Raw genomic sequence first — 20,622 nt, 5'->3', positions numbered from 1 at the left:
CTCACCCACTTTTACAGGTGCGTATCAGCCTTCAGGTAGACAATATGGGGTTGGCTATAATGCTTGATCACAGTACACTATCCCCATGGGTCCGTGCAAGCCCACTGTTATCTATTTTAAATTTTATTTATAACATAATAATGCTTGTATATATATCACTAACATAAAAATTAAATTACTAACAATTTATATTTACACATGTGCTCCTCCATTCTACCCTCTCTCCCTTCCACTTACCCTCCCCCCAATTGCCTGGTGGCCTCCAACTTCCTTTCTCTTCAGGCCTGGTCAACCATAACTGCCCTCCCCTGCAGGCCTCGTCCCCCACAACTGCTTTCTCCTGTAGGCCTAGGTGCCCATCAACTGCCCTTCCCTGCAGGCCCAGTCGTTTCCAACTTCCCTCCTCTACCAGTCTAGTCACCCCTAACTGCCCTCCCCTGTAGGCTTGATCATCCCCAACTACCCTCCATTGCAGGCCAGATTCCTCTCAACTGCCCTCCCCTACTGGTCTGATCACCCACAACTGCTCTCCCCACTTGCTGGCCATCTTTTGGTGGCCATCCTGTGCCCACATGGGGGCAGCCATCTTGTGTGTTGGAGTGATAATCAATTTGCATATTACTCTTTTATTAGATATAATAAAGGCCTGCTGCATGGGTTGGGGACAGCTGGTTTGCCCTGAAGGGTGTCCTGGATCAGGGTGGGGGTTCCCTTGGGGTGTGTGGTGGTCTTATCAAGGGGCCTGTGGTAGTTTGCAGGCCAGCCACAGCCCCCAGCGACCCAAGTGGAGGCCCTGGTATCTGAGATTTATTTATCTTCTATAATTGAAACTTTGTAGACTTGATCAGAGGCCTGGTCTGGCCAGGGTGTGCAGGAAGCTTGGCTTCTCTGTTGCTGGGGAAACCCAAGGCTCCTGCTTGCTCCATGCCTGCAGCCATCTTGGTTGGGTTAATTTACATACTCTCTCCTGATTGGCTAGTGGGCATGGCTTATGGGTGTAGTGAAGGTAGTGTCAACTTGAATATTACTCTTTTATTAGATAGGATTTCTAATCAAATTGCTTTGTAGACAGAGAACGTGGTATATGTGGTACTGATTATATGAAATTGAGGTTTTGTTTAATAGCCTAGTATGACATCAAGTTTTATAAATATTACATATGTGTTTGAGAAGAATATGTGCAGTCTAATTGTCGGATGAAAAACTCTGCATATGTCATTAGCTCAAACTTGTTAATTGCATTACTTACATTTTCTGTATCTTTGCTAGTTTTATGTCTTGTTAGCCTTTACTACACTTTGTTTTTAGGTCTATTTTGTCTGATATTATAAGAAATACCAATATGCCCTTCATTACCCTGACATATATTTTTTTCATAATTTCTTCCAATCTTGTTTTAGTCATATCTCTTGAAAATAGTCTATAGCTTCTAAACCTTTATCCAAACTGGCAACCTCTTTTACTACTTGGCAAGTTCAGCACATTTTCATTTATTGTTTTGATGTATTTAAACATGCTTATCTTATTTTTTAAATTACTTTATTTTTAAAATTTCTATTTGTCCCTTCATTTTTTTGTTTCCCATTCTCCTTTTATAACTTTTTAAAATGAGTAACTTTTTAAAATCTCCTGTTATTTCTCTTTTTATTTCTATCAATTTTGGGTTTACTCCTCTGTTTTTATTCTTTTAATAATTACCCCTTACCAGTCATATTTAATAAGGATTAAAATTAAATAATAATTTTACCTTTTCTCCAGTCAAAAAAAATTGAGAACTTCTCCACTTACATATCCTTCTCCCACTTTGATTTATATTCTCCTGACATCTAATATATTCCTTTTTATCCCAGGTTAGATACTATTATGCTATTTGATGCAAATATCACTTGTTTGGTAAGAGCTACTTGTTTACCTTTTTTTGCCCACCACTCCTTCACGCACCTCAAACTGTCTTTCCAAGATCTTGTTCCTCCTTCTTCAGATGAATCTTCCACAAGTTCCCTTATTGTGTGCTTCGTGGTAAGCTGCTTCATCTTGTGTTCATCTACACATGCTTTATTTTCTTCTCATTCTTTTTATTTTATTTTAAATTCATTCTTTTTTATTTTTGCAAGTTTCACAAATCATTTCCTGTTGTCATCCTATTTCAACAGAAAAGACCACATCCTATTTCTTTTTTTATTGGAGGCCTGGTGCACGAAATTCTTGCACGAAGTGGGGTGGGGGTGGGGGGTGGTGTCCCTCAATCTGGCCTGCACCCTTTCCAATCTGGGACTCCTCAGGGGATGTCTGACTGCCAGACATCCCTCTCACAATCCAGGACCACTGGCTTCTAACTGCTTGCTTACCAGTCTATCTGAATGCCCCCAACCACTCCTCTGCCAGTGGAGTCATGGCACACCCAGGTCTCACTGCTGTGCATGCGAGCATCTTGTGGCAGCCATCTTCTGATGACATCGTGGTGGACATCTTGTGACGAAGTCACATGAGGGCATCATGTGACACCACCTAGGCTTTTATTATGTAAGATAAGTTACTGACTAACCCCCCCTTTGATGAATCACCCTGAGAAATAGCTCCCAGTAAAGAACAACAGCTCTGGGGAACTTAATTCCCAAGTGGAATTCCAAAAGCAACACTGCAGTCTTCTATGCTCATGCTTGAGTGATAGTGCTGCTGGAGATGCACTTCTGAGTTAACAATTATTCTCTGTCAACACCTTCCAACTTTTTCCCTGCTGCCTTCTGACTTCCACTGATGTTGAGAAACTCTGTTGTTGGCTTAACTGCTGTTCCTTTGAAAGTAAATGTTCTGTTTTTTTGGCTGCTTTCAAGGTCTTTATTTATTTACTTGCCTTTGGAGTTCTGCAGTTTCACTACAATGTGTCTAGAAAGGGATATCTTTTCATTTATCCCGCTAGGGATATACTGTGCCTCCTGGATGTCTGGACTCACATTTTTATGTGTCCTGGAATATTTGCATCATTGTCTTTGTACCATGGTGTGTCACTGTGCTTTCCCTTTTCTCTTTCTATTGTATGTCTCTGGTCAGACATATTTAGGGTGTCCCTCCAAAAACGTATATACACACTTTGAATAATTATAAAGGCAGTGATAAAAAAAAATACATTTCATTTTCAAAATTGAGCTATCAGCTGTTAAAGTGTATACATTTTTTGAGACACCCTGTATTAGACATTCTCATTCTGGTTTCCACAGGATTCTGGAAAAATCCTTCAAATGCCTGAATTTTCTCTTTACCTGTGAATGATCCATTATGAGCTTTTTTTTTCAACTTAAACATTTTTTTCACTTACAAAAGTTCCATACTTTTAAGGCTATTTCTTTGTCCCTAATCATTTTCTTGTTGTATATTCTTCCTTGTCATTTCTCCAACATAGCTATCCTGTAATTTGTATTTGGCGGTTCCAACACCGTAACCCTTGGGAGGATACACCTGGTGGTTCTTGCTTCTGCTGCCTCTCACTCCTGGGGCCCTGTTTCTGGTGTCTGGTAATCTTTGATCCTGGGGCCGTGCCACTTGTAATCTGTGGGAATCCTACAGGCCTGATTTGGGAAAGCTTCCCTTCAAGAGGATCACTTCTGCTTCTGCTTGGAATTGAGGGCACCCTCACCCAGGACCACCAAACCCTGGTGCACAGCCAAGAACACCTGTTACTATTAGAAGGTCAAATCCCCCACAACCATGCTGCTCTAGGAATATGGCCTTCATTTCCCCACTGCTCACTGCTGCCGCAGGTCCACGTCAGAACCATGCTACCCAGGCTCCCACAACACCAGCTCACCCGTGGTTCTGTCCTGCTCCCCTCCAGGCTGTGGCTCCTGCCTGTTCTGGCCCCTGCCCTCACCTTTGGAGCTCCGCTCCCATTTGTTTGGTTTGGGGAGTAAGATCCCTGGAAATCTCTCCTCCTTTGGACAGACCAGCAATGCCTCAGAGTGTGTATCTCATCTGAAGTCCAATTGCTGTGGATCAGGAGTCCCTTAGAGCTTCTAGGCAGTCACGGTATGGCCATGATATTTTTCTAGCCCAAACACAACATAATACAATTGCACTGCTTATTTTTAATTTCCGTATTGTGAGCCCACTCTTCCCAATCTCTACAGTGTTTTCAAATAGAGATTCCATTGTGGAGCATGTCAATGTTATCTTTGCTTTGTGTGCATTCATCCAAGTTTTTGATTCAATGAATAGGACAAAATGCATCACAGCACCCTGCTGGTGGGTCAAGGCAAGATCTCCCATACTCATTCATTTGTTCTTTATTCCATCCATACAACAAACATTTATTGAGCATCAAGCCTGCGAGGTGCTATGTAAAAACACTGTCAGGTACAGGCAGTCCTGGGCCACGCCACCACAACAAAGTCAGTTTCTCAATGAATAGAGTCCTAATCTTTTTGCTGGTCGAGGGCCTTGCCTTCAATTTGAAAACAAAACAAACAAAACCCGCAGCATCTTTCAAGTACCATAAAGCCCAGAGCAATAAAATGGGGTGTGCCTGTACTTGAATTCCCTGACCTCAAGGAGCTTATAGTCTTGCAGCCAATCCTTTCTCCCAACCAGCTAACGGAAGGACCTTGGCACTAACTGGCAACCTGACTAGAGGCAGAGGGGCTAGAAGTCAGACCACCTGGATCTCCCTCACTCTGTCCATGCTTTGATGGATGGTAATGAATGTTAAAAGTCATTTCCTCTTCCACAAATTGATGTGAGGTTTAGCTCATAACTGAGTTTCACACACAACATATAGGAGTCCTACTGTGAAATTCACCTCAACTCTGGGTCTGGGCAGTGTGGGTGACGAGTGTCCCTCCATCGAGCTGGCCTCCTTCCTTGCCTGTTGCCTCAGTTTGCAGGGTGCTCTAGTGGCCCCTCACCCTGTTGTCCAGGTCCATGGCTGGCCCTTCCCTGGGAGTCATGGCATTCTTGGATGTCAGCACTCAGTTGGGGCTCTGGAGCAGCCTCACTGAGCCAGTGAATGGACCAGCCTTTGTTTCCCCAGGCATCAAGTGGACACCTGATGAGAACGGAGTCATCACCTTCGACTGCCGGAACCGTCCATGGTGAGAGCTCTCAGGGGAAAGGGGTCAGTGCTGGCCCCCACTTCTAACCTGTGGGTTTTACCTAGTTCTCCTCCAGGCCCTGCCTCCAGGCCCAGGGTCTCAGGTGGGTAGAACCTTAACCTGACACAAGAGTAGGAAGAAGCCTCCCTTCTCACCACGGCTGCCCTTGCTGCAGACCTGATCACATTTGTCTTTCCTGCCCCCAGCTCCTTCCAGGACAGTGAGCTGCTCCAAATCACCCCTCTTCCAGGCTCTCCTTCCCCCAACTCCCCTCCCTTGGCAGATTTATAACAGAATCTGAGGGTGAAATCCAGTTCATCCTGCTGTTCATCCCTCCGGGACCCTGGCCGGTCCAAAACAAAAGGACAAGGTTACCACAAGAACTTGACATTTCTCCCCCCTGACAGGCCCACTAGATGGGCACGGGCCCAGCTGTTGCCCCCAAAATGGCTTCAGAACTATGCTAAGTGGTCATGGAACATGATACAACCTAATCTCAGTGGGGCAACTACCTGAACTTTGGATAAACTTGAGCCAGAACCCAAACAGAAATAATGACACTAGTTTGGGTGGTTACTCTGGCTTTGATTTCCCCATCGCTGACCTGTCCTTTTCTTTCTGCTAAAGGTACATACAAGCTGCTACTTCTCCTAAGGATGTTGTGATTGTCGTGGACACAAGTGGCAGTATGAAGGGGCTGCGGATGGCCATCGCCAAGCACACCATCTCCACCATCCTGGACACACTGGGAGAGAATGACTTTGTTAATGTCATTGCAGTGAGTGCCCTTCCTTCATAGAATAGCTCTCCCTTGTTCTAGAGAAACTTTCTTCGGCTTGCATTGCAGTGACCTATGGCTACCACCACACCATGCCTTAGAGTGATCTCTCTGAAGCTGGGCCTAACCCAGGTCCAAGGACAGACTGCAAGAGGCCTGCAGAGTTTCTGGAATTATGTGTATGTCCATTCTTCTGAGTCCATAGATGAGTCTGGGATAGAACAAAGATGAGAAGCTCTGACCCTGAGTAGACACCTAACTTACCCCACCATGTGCTCATAACTGGCGCCCATCGCTGAGCAGCCTCTTCCTTCTGCTACAGGAAGAGTGATCCCTGGGCGCCTGCTCTCCAACAATCCCAGTTCTCCCAGTCCCTTCACCCCAAATCCAGATATATTGGGAGGAAGGAGAAAGTACGTGGGGCGCCTAGACAGAGGCCAATAAACCCTGGTCCTGCTTTCTGAGCAGCTCTTCCCCAGGCTGTCCCTGCTTGCCCAGGAAGGCTATGGTGGGAGACGCAGCAGGAAGAAAGGGGACATGCGTCAGGAGAATGCTCTCAAAGGCAATGGAAGAGTGGGCCAGCGCAGCCCTGTGCAGAGGCAGAGCTGACGGCCAACAGGGTACCATTTTGAAGGCTACCTGATCTAAACCTTCCCTCCACTTCCCTGTCACATTGCTGAAAATGCTTATCTTTAGTGGGATTTACTTCTCTGGTAAAGAAGCATCAAAGCAAAATGGTCTCACTGCAAACAGGTCATCCTGGGGTTATGTGAATGGTCCCCTCTTCCCTGAGCTGCTCTCAAGGCCCACATCACTTACCCACCTGCATCTCCTGGGCCCCATGCTCCTCCTCCTCACCTCTCCATCCCTGCCCCTGACCTGCAGCAGAGACAGGACAGCCAGGGGAGCAGTTCCCACCACTTTACAAGAGTCGGGTGTGCTTCTGCTCCTCTTGTAGAGCCTGCTGTCAGCTAAAGGACCCTCTTTCTCAATTCAGGAAAGAGACAAAAAGAGCAGTTTCTCATCCCTGGACCCAGGCACTTAGTCAGGTCTTGGCGGCAGAGACCAGAGGGATTCTCTCAGTGACCAGCAGTTCCCTGGGTGCCCCAGCAGGTGGGCAGGACTCAGCCACCAAGAAAATGAATCCAGACCAGAATTTGAGAGAGTGAAGGCCCTGCTGTTCTCTGTACTCCCACCTCTTTACTCAGGAAAACTGCTAAAAGCATATGGTACCCCAAGATAATGTGCACAGGTGCCCAGGTGACCCCAGCCTGGACCACTCTGTGAGTGTCTGTTCTCTCCTCCCTCCTCTCTCTGCAACTGCAGTACAATGACTACATCCATTACATCGAGCCTTGTTTCAAAGGGATCCTTGTTCAGGCGGATCGAGACAACCGCGAGGTGAGTGTCCACGCCAGGCAAGGGCCCGGTGCCTCTTAGCCTCTGTTCTGCCTAGAAGGGTGGGAGTCATTTGTGCAGCTTCCTGGTGGCCCTTTTACGCATTCCCATGGCATTTGGAAAGGGCCAATGCAGATATGCAGTCACCACACAAATACACCCAGGAAATTGCCCCCATGAACCTGCTGCCTGACTATCTCAGCAGTGAGCAGAGAGAGACCTCCCATCTGAGGAAATCTCACTTCTTCAGGACTGGTTCCTTATTCTGTGGATTATCCAGGACTTGGTTTTCCCCTTTGCCTCCCCCTTGGCCTTTCTACTATGTCAGATTTCATGAGGAGCTTCCCAAAAGGAGGAGAAATTCAAACCCATTGTGTTGAGTCATTTTTGAAGGCCTAGGAGGAAAGGATGTGGCAACTTGCTTAAAGGGAGTCTAAGTGTCACAGCCCCTTCCCTCTGTGGCTGGGGAATTTGGGTTTGGCTTCCTCTTGAACCCCAGCCTTGAGTTGGAGCCCCTGGCAGCCTCCATGGTTTCTCCCATGAAATGCTCACAATTGAGGAAAGAGCTGGGATGCTGAGGACCCGGGAACCTTGGCATTTGACCTGGCCTGGCCTCCTTGCTGGGGTTGAACTCACACTGGCATCTCCTTCCAGTAGTGGGGGAAGATCTGCACCCAACCACTCACAATCTCTCTGTTTATCTTGGGGGCATTGGAGAAACATCTGCTGTGGGGGTCAGCTAGACCCGGAGAAATCGACAAATAACTAAACAGCCTCTGAAATTAAGACCAAAGATGAAGGTTCCCTGGCCCACTCCATCCATTGACACTCCTCTGGTTTCTCATCCACTACAGCATTTCAAACAGCTGGTGAGTGAGCTGGTGGTTAAAGGTGTGGGGGTCGTGGACCAAGCCCTGAGGGAAGCCTTCCAAATCCTGAAGCAGGTACTCCACCTGGGGAAGCCGAGGGAGCGTGGCGGGGTGGGAGACAGGCTGAGGTGGGGGGAAGGCAGTTCCTGCTGCAGTTATGGAGCCCCCTCCCCCGCACAGTTCCAAGAGGCCAGGCAAGGAAGCCTCTGCAACCAGGCCATCATGCTGCTCACCGACGGGGCTGTGGAGGACTACGAGCCAGTGTTTGAGAAGTACAACCAGCTGGACCGCAAGGTTACTCCCTGGTGGTGGTCAAGGGGTGAAGGGGGGGGGGGGTGGTGCCAAGGGGCATGGTCTTCTACTGCCATGATGGGATGGCCCAGAAAAGCCAGGCCTGACCTGAGTTCAAACAGTCTACCCATTAGCCCACCAGTAAATTCAAATGTTCCAAAGCTATGGTGACTCTAGGCACAGAGGACTCATGAGAGACCATGGTGGTGAGATATGGAAAATGTCCTGGCAAGTCCTGGTGCTGCCTGGGCCCTGGGCCCTTTCTGACCCAAAGGAGTGGGACTGGAAAAGTCAGCAAAGTGCTTGACATACATCGAAGACTCACATGCATCATGTTAGCATCACTCACGGCCAGGAGTTAGGCTGCTGAGTCCATCTGTGTCTTGTGGATTAGGTTCGAGTTTTCACTTACCTGATTGGAAGAGAAGTCACTTTTGCTGACCGCATGAAGTGGATCGCGTGCAACAACAAAGGTAGGTGACAAGCGGGCAGAGCAGCTGGCAGACTGTACCCGAGTGCAGGTGTAACAGCATTGCCCCATCACCAGGGTGCTGAGTGGTGGCTCCTGCATGGGGCCTTGTGTGGAGATGACAGTATCTGCCCCTCCTTCTCACTTGGAGAAAGCAAGACAAAATGAAAATTGCTGCATGAAGCCTTGAGTAAATGCTTGATTACTCCTGCAGGGACTCTAAGTCATAAAGCCACCTGAAGTGAAACTTAGAGGTCATCTCTTCAGTGTTTGCAAGAGAGAAAGCTGTCTCTCATAGAAACCACCATATAGACAGTGAGGCAGAGACTGTCGTTATAATGTAAGTTCTCTCTTGGGTCCAGCCTCCATTCTTCTTGCTGTAAATTAAGCCCATTTACACTGATTCTACCACCAAACAAAAAGCAGGTGGTCATCATTTTATTTAGCAAAGTGTTTTGTGTGCAAACAGTCCTCATCTATCTCTGGCCAGAACCTAAGACCTGGGCCTCAGGTTTGGACCTGGGTTTGGTTCAACCACAATTTATTGAGTGTCTACCTGGCAAACTTTCCGAATTGTGGTCAGTTTGGACTCAGTCTTGCTCTTGCAACTGTCCAGCTAGGGAGACAAAGCAATGAATCATCAATGATAATGTCATTTTGATTGCCCTGTGCGGATGGAAGAGCAGAGACTATTCTGGGAGCTGGGGGACAACGGCAGAGGCACTTCCCCCAAGTGGAGGTGACAGGAAGGCTGACACATAAAGAACTGGTAGGAGTTGGCTAGACCTAGAGAGCAGGGAAGGGGGCCCAGACAGAGAGAATAACATGTCGAAGGATGAGACAGGCATGTTGGGATCTGAGAGCTGCTCCACTTTACCTGGGTGTGGAGTGAATGTTTTGTGGGCGGTGATGAGCAATGAGACCAGAGAGATAAATGCATGCTAAATCATTCATGGCCTTGTAAGCCATTTGCTCTTTTAATATCCCTGTGGCTACAATAGAGGCTATGGCTCCCTCTCCATAACTGAGGAACAGTAGTCAGAGAAGGGAGGAGGCAGGGTTGTGACAGCTGTCATAGCCTGGGGTCCCTGAAAGCAGGCCCTGGGACAGAGCTGCATGCAGGGTGTGGTGAGGAGAGGCAGGGCTGTAAGAAGTGAGGAGGGCAGCCCTGCAAGCCAGAGAAGCAGATCCTGCTGAGGCCCTGTTGCTTCTGTGGCAGCTCTGGAGCTGGGAGGCAGGGGGCTTCCAGTTCCCCAAGTGGAGACAGGGCTGGGCCCAAGAGTTCCATCATCAGCACTGGCCCCACCACCACCTGGAAGAGGTACAGCCTTGGGGAAAGCAATTCCCTGTGGCACAGAGCAGCTCCCAGTGAGGGGCCAGTCAGCAGCTGGGGAGGGTGAGGGCCCTGCAGAAGGGTTCCAGGTAGAGCAGCCATCCTCCCACACCACACGGCCCCTCCTCTCCTCCAGGCTACTACACGCAGATCTCTACCCTGGCAGACGCCCAGGAGAACGTGATGGAGTACCTGCACGTGCTCAGCCGCCCCATGGTCATCAACCACGACCACGACATCATCTGGACCGAAGCTTACATGGACAGCAAGGTGGGCCCTGACCCCACCCCACAGTGAGGGACCCCAGGCATGAGAGGTGACTTCTTGGATGAGGAATGGGGGTGGGGGGTGGGGGGCAGATTACATCCTTGGGAAACATGAGGGAGTGAGCGCTTCACCCACTTGCAGACCATCACCTGTTTGCTGCCCCAGAGGCCCAGGAACCCAGCGAGTAGGCCTGCCTGGGGCTCCCCTTCATGGACAGAGCTCTTCTGCTCCAAACTTATTTCTCCCTCCTTTCTTTTGTCCTCACTCCTTCACTGTCCTCTCTCCCTCCTGTTACAGGAAAGAGAAACCGACCAGTAATTCAGGACCCTATAGGTTTATCGAGTGTCCCCTTCCCAGCCTTGCATTCACAAAGAGGCTGCCTGCGGGCAGCAATGACTTACATGAAGGAAGAGATGTCCAAGATCGATGTCAGATGAGATGTTGGAGGAATAGGGACCTTCTGGCACCTCTTAAATCACACCACAGACAGCTACTTCAGTGCCGATGCACCCGGCTAGGATTAAGAGGGACCTGAAAATAGTTGCTTAAATAAAAGTGCCTTTCTCCCTCATGTAAAGTAAAAGATGTCTGGAGGTGGCTGGCCCAGAGCCTACGAGGAGCGCCCTGGTCACCAGGGACCCAGACCCCTTCCTGCTGCTCCCCCCTTAGTCTTCCCTACGGACTCTCATTCCAAGTGGACAGTGCAACTCCCATCACAGAAACCGCTCACTTTTAGGAAATTTTACTTCCAAACACTAAACTGAAGCATCAGAGGAAGAAGGGGTAGAGGGCTTGATGGTTCAAAGTTCTTCATCCTCCATGGACCTCCCTGGCTAGGCAGTCTCCTTTAGCTGGGCCTGAGGAAGATCAGACTTACCAGACACACCTGCACACACCACCCTCAGGGCCTGTCTTTGAGGTAAAGTGGGGCACACGCATGAAGCCCCTTCTTGAAGGAACTGGATGAGCCAGCACAGTAAGATGAGGAGGCAGACAGGAGGGCCATCTCGGAGGCTGGAAATGACGTGGTTCTGGTGTCCCGAGTGAAGAAGAGGCTGTGGTTCATCCTGTTGGGGGAAGGGAGGCTACTAAAACCACACCATGGCCTGCTCTCACGCTGTGGCTCCTCACGGTTCTTGTGTTTGCCTGTGGCTCCGTGTCAATGTCCCTCCCCCTCTTAACTGGCCTGAGCTGTAATTTGTGCCAACCTTGGGTTTTGGAAGAGTTCATGTTATGCCAAACCTCGTTGCCTCTGGGCATGCCCAGGACGGGCCTATTCCATGGACCCACGCTCATCCAAGACAAAGGAGCCAGGGAGCCTGCTTGGGAGCCGGGCCGTGAGCTCTCTGGAATTCTGAGACTCCCCCTGGCTACATTGTGTGACCTCTGCCTGGTCCTCCTCCCCAGCCCACCGCTCTGCCCCAGCGTTTCTGCCAGCTCTCTTTGCAGAGAAGGGAACCTCATCTGGGACTGCTTCCTCCCGTTGGAAGGTGACTCGGCAGTTGACGCTGGTGATGGTGGGTCCTCATACTGTGGACTCTGAGCCCTCTGTTTTCTGTTCTTTCCTCCCTGGCAGCTCTTCGCCTCGCAGGCACAGAGCCTGGTGCTCCTCACCACAGTGGCCATGCCAGTCTTCAGCAGAAAGAATGAAACGGTGAGTGGCCACTGCCTGAAAAGTGGCAGCATCTTTAGACCAACGGTTCTGAGCGTGGTGGCACCAGAGCCCCGTGGGAGAGCTGTGGATGCAGATTCCAGGGCCGCCAAGCTACATCAGAACCTCTTGGTCGGGAGGAGCAGGCTTTGGTCTTACTTCCTAAGACTCCTTGGCGATTCTGCCCAGCCAACCTAGGGCTGTCCCACTGCTCTGCCTGAGGGATGTAGGACTAATGGGGTCACCTGCCAGAAAACTACACTTACCCTACCAGTTTGAGCAAACTGTAACTTGTTGGCAAAGGCCTCCGGTGAGGACATTTCTAGAACCTTCCATCCTCCACCTGGTCAGGAAACGTGACCTTACAGGCACTGTGTGTTTCATTCCACTCGTACATTAGGATCCCTGAGATCCAGACCCTTCAGCTTCTGCTATGAAGGTGAACATTTCATTCAACTTTATTTAAATATTACAACTTAAATATTAATGTTGGACATTAATCCTCTGAGCGGCTGAGATTACTCCTGGGACCTCTCTGCTTGGTTCTTGATTTTATTCCAGGGACCTCAGCCTAAAATCTAACTGCGGAGGAAGGACTGCGTAAGCCCAAGTGGCTTCCTCTCCCAGTCCGGCCCTGGGTTCGGGGAAGCCAGATCTCCCCCTGACCCCAGTGTGTTTCCTTCCAGCGGTCCCATGGCATTCTGCTGGGGGTGGCGGGCTCCGACGTGGCCCTGAGAGAGCTGATGAAGCTGGCGCCCCGCTACAAGGTGAGCCTGGGTCAGGGCCCTGAGTGGGGGTTGCAGGCTCCCCAGGAGCTGCCCCACCAGGCTCTGGAGCCTCTCTGATGGCAGGACAGCCAAACCTAGAGCTGGGACAGGGCCCTGACTCTGGCTCCCAGAGAAGTGCAGGCATTGAGCTTGGGAACAGTGGCTTAGCCTCCTGGGGCCCTGTGTTACCACCAGATCGAACTTGCTCTGTGGCCTTTAGCAAGTGCTTTCCCTTGCTGGTGCCTCAGTTTCTCAATCTGCACCTCCATGCTATCCAGTCCTGTTTGGGGGACAAATGAGATTATCATCAAAGTACCTAGAGCAGGGGTGGGGAACCTCTTTTCTGCCAAGGGCCATTTGGATCTTTATAACGTCATTCCCAGCCTGTACAAAATTATCAACTTAAAAATTAGCCTGTTCTATTTGGTCAAAAATTTAATTAACTCACCCCTAATGCCATGGCAGGGCCAGACCAAATGATTTCATGGTCCAGACATTTCCCACCCATGATCTAGAGTAGGGGTGTCGAACTCAATCAGAGAAGAGGCCAAAATCTAAAATCCAGCCTAAATTGCGGGCCGAATGGTTTACTGAACAGTCATAAACTGTCATTGTGATGGAAACGCAGCGGAGTGCAGTGATGACAGCGCGGTGCGGCCACATTGCAAGGCCTGGTGGGACGGATTTGGCCCGCGGGCCTTGTGTTTGACACATGTGATCTAGAGCATATGGTGAAAAAGAAGCCAGGTAATGATATACATTATTATAGATGCTAAAAACCATAGAATTGGGGGGCGAAGGGGGGGGAATTTAAAATCAATGGCTGGAAGCATAGCACTGGCTCAGTTATATTCCCATCTGAAAACATCACTGCTGTGTGCTGCCATCTTTAGCATCCTGTGGCCCCAAACCCCTCCTCAGTTGCAGTTCCCCAACGCCAATAACAGCTCTGATGTCTCTCAACCCTGTCTTTGTAGCTCGGAGTACATGGATATGCCTTTTTGAACACTAACAACGGCTATATCCTCTCACATCCTGACCTCCGACCCCTGGTAGGTACAGATCTTATCTGTCTTAGGATCTTAGCCCTGTGGGATTTGGGGTGCCTCATAAAACAGTTAAAACAATGAACACATGCTGGGCTCCACCCAGGAACCCAGTGAGTACTATGTGAAAAAAAATTAAACCATGGTCCTGTTTTGAACTGTTCATAATCCAGCAGAAGAGACAGGCAAAGATACTTAATCAATCAATGAAGAGTCCAGTGAGCATGTGATAAAGTGTGCACAGCTATGCTATGCTCCCGTCACTGCCCCAAAGGCTCCATGAGCCCTCTTGGAGTCCGACAGTGGCATCAATAGATCCTAAGGGGTATGAAAGTTGAGTTAACAAAAATGTCAGAGGAGCTGACTTGTGAGCGTGAGGGGCAGGAGAGACGAGGTTCCCAGAGTTTGTGTTCCTGAGTGCTCCTGCCTGTTTCCTAGCTCCCTCCCATCCTGATACAAAGACTGGGGGTATTTTCATCTGCATCAACTGACCAACAGGTGGCCAAGAGAGGAACCTCCATAATTTCATGTCAAAGTTCTGCCTTCAGGGCCAGGGGCTCACTACTGCTCTACTTTTGTCATGCCTCTTGGCCACTGTCTATGGCAATAATGGCCACATCTCTCAGTGTGATTGTTGAGGGCACTGAGGGGAGAGTGTTACAGTTCTAGAGAAATCTTAACCCTTTCTCCTCTGCCAGTCTTACACTGAAGTGGGTGATAGCTAAGGATAGTAACTAGCAGAACACCTTCCTGAGAACTTACCCAGATGCCATTTGGAGAGATCAGTCTAAGCCAAATTCCATTCCATTTTATTCAGATAGTTACTGAACCAAAGTGGCAATAAGAAAACTGATTGAGTTACTTAAGGCAAACTATAGGGGTTCAGAGTAGAAAGAGATCAGGGCACACTGAAACCCCCTCTGTCTTCCCAATACAGACTCTGAAGGACAAGCATATGAATCAATAATGGGCCACTAAGCTCTACCAGTGGATTCTGTAGGGGCCGCCCCAGTGCCAACAAATAACTCACTAGGAAAATAATAAATGTGTTAGTCCTAGAGCTAATATGTAGAATGAAGGGATTGGTCAGAAATCCATCTATTATCACCTATGTAATCTAGATAAATATAATACTTTAAATAATAACTTTATATTGTACACCTACTGTGTGCCTAACCTTATAATGCTCTGAGAAGGCTATAAATAGATATTTATAGTCTAACTAGAGATCCAGTGCATGAAATTTGTGCACAGTATAGAGGGGAGGGGGTTCCCCACAGCCTAACCTGCACCTCTCACAATCCAGGATCTTTTGGGGGATATCTGACTGCTGGTTTAGGCTCGATCCCACAGGGATTCCTATAGACCTGGCCTAAACTGGCACTCAGACATCCTCCTTGCAATTTACAACTACTGGTTCATAACTGCTCACCTGCCTGCCTGATTGTTCCTAGCCACTCTGCTTGCCTGCCTGATTGGCCCTAACCCCTCACCTGCCTGCCTAATCACCCCTAACTGCCTCTGTCTGCCTGCCTTATTACCCATAACCACTCACCTGCCTGCCTGATCACCTCTAACCACTTGCCTGCCTTTCTCATCACCCCTAACTGCCTTTGTCTGCCTGCGTGATGAGCCCTAACCACTCGCCTGCCTGCCTGATTACCTGGTCTCTGGTCGTTCTGGTCATTCCACCGTTTTGATTGCTGGGCTTTTATTATATAGGATTAAAAGAATAGACTATACATAAACAGACTTATCCAAATGAAATAATTAGCGAACAACACCATGTAGAATATTATTGCATAACAAAAGATATGGGAAAACCAACTTCATGAGATCCCTAAGGAAGGCACTATTGATTTTTGATAGGTATTAAAGAAAACAATAGATAGGTTTTTAAAAAGAAAAATAATAAAGGATATGCTTAGTAATAAATTGAAAGAGGGTCAAGAGCCCAATATATGACTAATTAACAAAGTGAAATTCTGGTCCTAATCTACGGAGCTAAAGATGCTCTTTCAGGTATTATGAGGAATCAGGAAGTGGCAATAAATAAAGAATGTTGCAGCTTACTCAAAAGAAGCAGATCCAGTGTTGAAGGTGGCAGGACAGTGCTGTTTGTCATGTGTGTAGACATCCATAGGGCCAAGAATGGAGCATTACATATGCAGGGACAAGGAGGAAAAGAGGAGAATAAAAGGAAGATGCTGTTGTGGCAGTTTTACTACAGATCTCCTGCACAGGCAAGAAATAAAGATGAGGCTTTCTTGGGGGAAAAAACTGGCAGAGGCAGCATGTACAGTGATAGGGAACCTCTATATTTAAGCATCTGCAGGGGGAGGGGTGGGGGTGTCTCATTCTGCGAAAAATAAACCCTCTTGCCCTGGTCAGGTGGCTAAGTTAGTTGGAGTATCATTCCCTACACCAAAAAAGTTGTGGGTTCAATTTCCAGTCAAAGTATATACCTACAATAGGTTGTGGGTTTGATCCCTGGTCGTGGTGTGTATGGGAGGCAGTCAATTGATTTGATGTCCTCTCTCTCCTCTTTTTCTCTTCCCCTCTCTGCTCCTCCCTCTTTCTCACAAATCAATAAACATATCCTCAGGTGAGGATAAATATATCAATATGTATATGTAAACCTCTGATTAATTCTTAACTTATCCTAATGAGAAACTTTCCCCTTTCTTTTTATTTTTAATTTAAATCATTAAAAAAATTAATTACAGTGACATACAATATTACATTAGTTTCAGGTGTACACCCCAGTAATTAGACATTTTATAACTTAGAAGTGATCATCCGATAAATCTTTATACCCCCTGCATGATTCTGTAAAAACCAATTCTTACTTTTTAATCCCTTCAACTTTTCAGCATTCTCTCAAAACCCCACCCGACTGGCAACTGTTAAAATGTTCTCTGTATCTATGAGTCTGTTTCTTTCTGCTTCATTTATTTTGGGGCTTTTTTTAGATTAATTTATTGCCATTTTATTGTTCATATTTTTTTATCTTTTTTTCTTCCTTCTGAAAGAAGACCCTTTAACATTTCATGTAATACTGCTTTGGTGGTGATGAACTCCTTTAGCTCTTTCTTGCCTGGGAAGTTCTTTATATGTCCTTCATTTCTAAGTGATAGCTTTGTTGGCTAGAATAATCTTGGCTGAAGGTCATTGCTTTTCATCACTTTGAATATTTCTTGCCAATCCCTTCTGGCCTACACAGTTTCTATTGAGAAGTCAGCTGACAGTCTTATGGGAGCTCCCTTATAGGTAACTAAGTAACTACTTTTGCTGCTTTTAAGATTCGCTCTTTGTCTTTAACCTTTTGCATTTTAATATGATGTGTCTTGGTGTGGGCTTCTTTGGGATCATCTTGTTTGGTACTCTTTGAACTTTTTGAACTTGTATGTTTATTTCCTTCATCAAGTTAGTGAAGTTTTCTATTATTATTTTTTTCAAATAGGCTTCCAATTTCTTGCTCTCTCTCATCTCCTTCCAGCACCTCCATGATGCAAATGTTGGTATACTTGAAGTTATTCCAAAGATTCCTTACACTGTCTTCACTTTAAAAAAAATTCTTAGGGAGGTGAGGGCGTGTGCTGGGGGTATAAATGGCTGAGGAGAGGTCAAGGGGTGGGGGGAGAGGAAACTTATGTAATACTTTAAGCAATAAAAAATTTTAAAATAAATAAATATATGACTTAAGAAAGAAAGAAAGAAAGAAAGAAAGAAAGAAAGAAAGAAAGAAAGAAAGAAAGAAAGAAAGAAATTCAGGTCATAAAATGTGGAAAGAAAAAAATTCTTCTTTTTGCTGTTCTGATTGGGTGTTTTATGCTTCCTTATATTCCAAATAACTGATTTGATTGTCAGCTCTATCCCCTCTACTGTTGGTTCCCTGTAAATTATTCTTCATTTCAAATAGTGTTTTCATTTCTGGCTGGTTCTTTTTTATGGTTTCCATATTCTTTTTAAGGTTTCTTTTTTTTTTTTCTTTTTTTTTTTTTTTTTTTTATTCTGTTGAAGTTTTCTCTAAGTTCAACTACTCTTACCCTAAGTTCATTGAGCATTCTTATAATAGTGTTTTGAACTCTGCATCTAATAAATTGCTTATCTCCATTTTGTTTAGTTCTTTTTCTGTTGTTTTATACTGTTATTTCATTTGTGACATGTTTCTTGTCTCCTCGTTTTGACTGCTTCCCTATGTCTGTTTCTATGTATTAGGTAGAACTGCTACATTTCCTGGGCTGGTAGAGTGGCCTTATGTAGTAGGTGTTCTGTAGGGTCTAGTGGCACAACTTTCCCAATCACCAAAGCTGGGCACCCCAATATCTCGTATGGGCTATGTGTACCCTCCTGTTGTAATTGAGCCTTGATTGCTATTGGAATGCCAATGGGAAGGATTTACCCTCAGCCTAATTGGCTGCAAGAACTGGCTAAGATCACTGTCCATGGAGAATCAGCTGTGCAGAGACCCACCCCACAAAGTAGGATTTACTTCATCAGGGTTCTGGTGCCCACTGAGTCCATCTCTCAAATGCGCCATTGTGTAAGTGGCTGGATGGTGCTTCAACATGGTCTATAGCTGACCAATGGGTACTATAGCTGACTCTGAGGTCTCCCAGGAAGTGCAAGCCAACTCCTCCTGCCTGTGTTCTGCCTGGGGCAACCCAGCATGAGCTAAAAAGTAATCTGCAGATGGTTTCTACTTTTTCTGGGCTTGGAAGTATCTAAGAGAGGCCAAGCTTTGAACCAAGGCTGGCTCCTGCTAGTGCCAGTCCTGAGGCCACTTAGCAAGAGGTACAGGGCACACTAAGGCCAGAGGCTGCTTGTTTGAGAGATTTTAGGAAAGTCTAAAGCAGACCATTTGTATGGAAAAGCCACTGGAAGCAACTTGAATAGGCCTGCAAGTTTGGTGGTGCAGGGTTTCAGAGAATCACCAGAGCAGGATGATCAGTAATAACCATGTTGGTGGAGACTCAGATATGGTACCCACTTGCTGGCTCTATGAGGGGACTGCTCATCAAACAGTACAGTGGCCTCTGTCAGCAATTCTGTCTTAGAGAAAGCTGCCCCAATGCTCTTACCTTGATGCCAAACTATTCAGTTCCTCCCTGGTGTCTTTTGAGCTGTTATCCCAGCTAAGGAGCTCAGATGGAATAAGTCAGAGTACTACACCTTTATGAGGAATGCCTGGAACTCCAGCAGCCCTCCATCTCACTCAGCCTCAATTCCAGCTTGTTTTTATAGTCAGCAGTTATGAGGACTTCTCTTCCCACCACTGGAACCCTAGGTTTGGGTACCTAGTGTGGGGCTGGGACCCCTTGCTCCTCAGGGCAGGATCTCCTGATTTTTATCTGTCACATGTGGGTGTGGGACCAGCCAATTCTATGTCTCTGCCCCTCCTACCAGTCTCAATGTGGCTTGTCCTTTAATTACCTAAGTTGTAGGACTAATTGATGAAATTACCTAGTTGTAGGACTTCCATTTAGGTAGTTCTGAATGATGATTGTTCTGTAGTTTAGTGGTAATTTTGATGTGGTTGTGGGAGGATGGGAGTACTGCAAGTACTTATGCTGCCATCTTGACCTTTATTTGACCTATGACAACTAAACTAAACCTGGTACACATCTAATAGCAGATAACTTCTTGGAGGGAGAGAGGAAGGGAGGGAGGAAGGGAGGGAGGGAGGAAGTAATGGCCATAAAATAATAACAACATTCAAAGGGTGTTGATTAATGGCTCTGTGTAAAGCTGTAAAGAGGCCTTTATGGGGCACTTCAGAATATGTCTGTCCTTGGCTCTGACCACTCAAAAATTTTATCAACAAAAGAAAACACAGAAAGATTCCACAAATTCTGGACAGTGTTGCTAACACATTAAGTGAGAAATTAGCACTCAGAAAGAATTTTCCTAAAACCATGGGCTGAAACTAACAAAAAGAAATATATTAGGGATGCCTGGAAATTTCTGCAAATACTCAGTTCTCAGTGTAAGATTGTAAAGATGTAATTTAACAGTGTGTCTCGAGAGGAAGGCCCGGGGGATTTAATAGAGTGAAAACTCTATTTGTGCTGTCAGGGTCTCATGGGTGTCCTGAAAGTCCATCAGAATCAGAGGCATCAATCAGAGCAGTGTAATATTTGGACCACACACCACACTGGTCTGACCCCATCTGAAATACTGACTTTTGTCCTGGGCACTCCATTCCTGGACACTCTACACTGACATAGTAGAGCATGGTTAGAGAGCATTGAGGCATTTGCAAATTAGAAAGTGTGGCCTGGAGAAGTGAAGTCTTAGGATGACAAGCACCTTCAGAAATATCAAGTGTTATCAAAGGGAAGGCAGTCTATGTAGCTCCAGGGAAAGAACTAAGACCAGTGGGTAACAGTTACAGGAAGGCAGATTTCAGCTCTGTGTGAGAGCTGTTCACAACTATGACAAGCTGACTCAAAACGAGGGAGCTTCTCCCATGAGAAATATTCACCCAGAGGCCATGAGACCGTCTATCACAAACATTGACAGGGAAGCTCTGCATTGGGTTAAAAGTTGGCCCAGATAATCGTAAGAAATCACTGAGGTTCTTGGATCTCATAAATATAACCATAAGGCTTTGTTGAAGAGATGAAACTTGAGCAGGTCCTTAGGTTAACCTCATATTTTGTTTTG

General features: G+C 46.8%; 1 protein-coding gene across 2 annotated transcripts in view; it reads left to right on the top strand.

The window, feature by feature from the left end:
• The window catches only part of CACNA2D4 (calcium voltage-gated channel auxiliary subunit alpha2delta 4), a 110,365-nt gene that overhangs the window by 12,415 nt on the left and 77,328 nt on the right, over positions 1–20,622 (top strand). For both annotated transcript variants that reach the window (XM_045588398.1, XM_036457661.2), the window contains exons 7-16: positions 5,024–5,084; positions 5,712–5,862; positions 7,189–7,263; positions 8,115–8,204; positions 8,310–8,423; positions 8,815–8,893; positions 10,359–10,492; positions 12,066–12,143; positions 12,827–12,907; positions 13,885–13,959. In XM_045588398.1, the coding sequence (XP_045444354.1) occupies positions 5,024–5,084; positions 5,712–5,862; positions 7,189–7,263; positions 8,115–8,204; positions 8,310–8,423; positions 8,815–8,893; positions 10,359–10,492; positions 12,066–12,143; positions 12,827–12,907; positions 13,885–13,959 (938 nt within the window). The remainder of the gene's footprint in view (positions 1–5,023; positions 5,085–5,711; positions 5,863–7,188; positions 7,264–8,114; positions 8,205–8,309; positions 8,424–8,814; positions 8,894–10,358; positions 10,493–12,065; positions 12,144–12,826; positions 12,908–13,884; positions 13,960–20,622) is intronic.

This window comes from Pipistrellus kuhlii, unplaced genomic scaffold (genome assembly GCF_014108245.1).
Source record: "Pipistrellus kuhlii isolate mPipKuh1 unplaced genomic scaffold, mPipKuh1.p scaffold_m20_p_3, whole genome shotgun sequence".
Taxonomy (NCBI): domain Eukaryota; kingdom Metazoa; phylum Chordata; class Mammalia; order Chiroptera; family Vespertilionidae; genus Pipistrellus; species Pipistrellus kuhlii.
The sequence above is the reverse complement of the archived record's forward strand: the minus strand, read 5'-3'. Positions and strand labels throughout refer to the sequence as shown.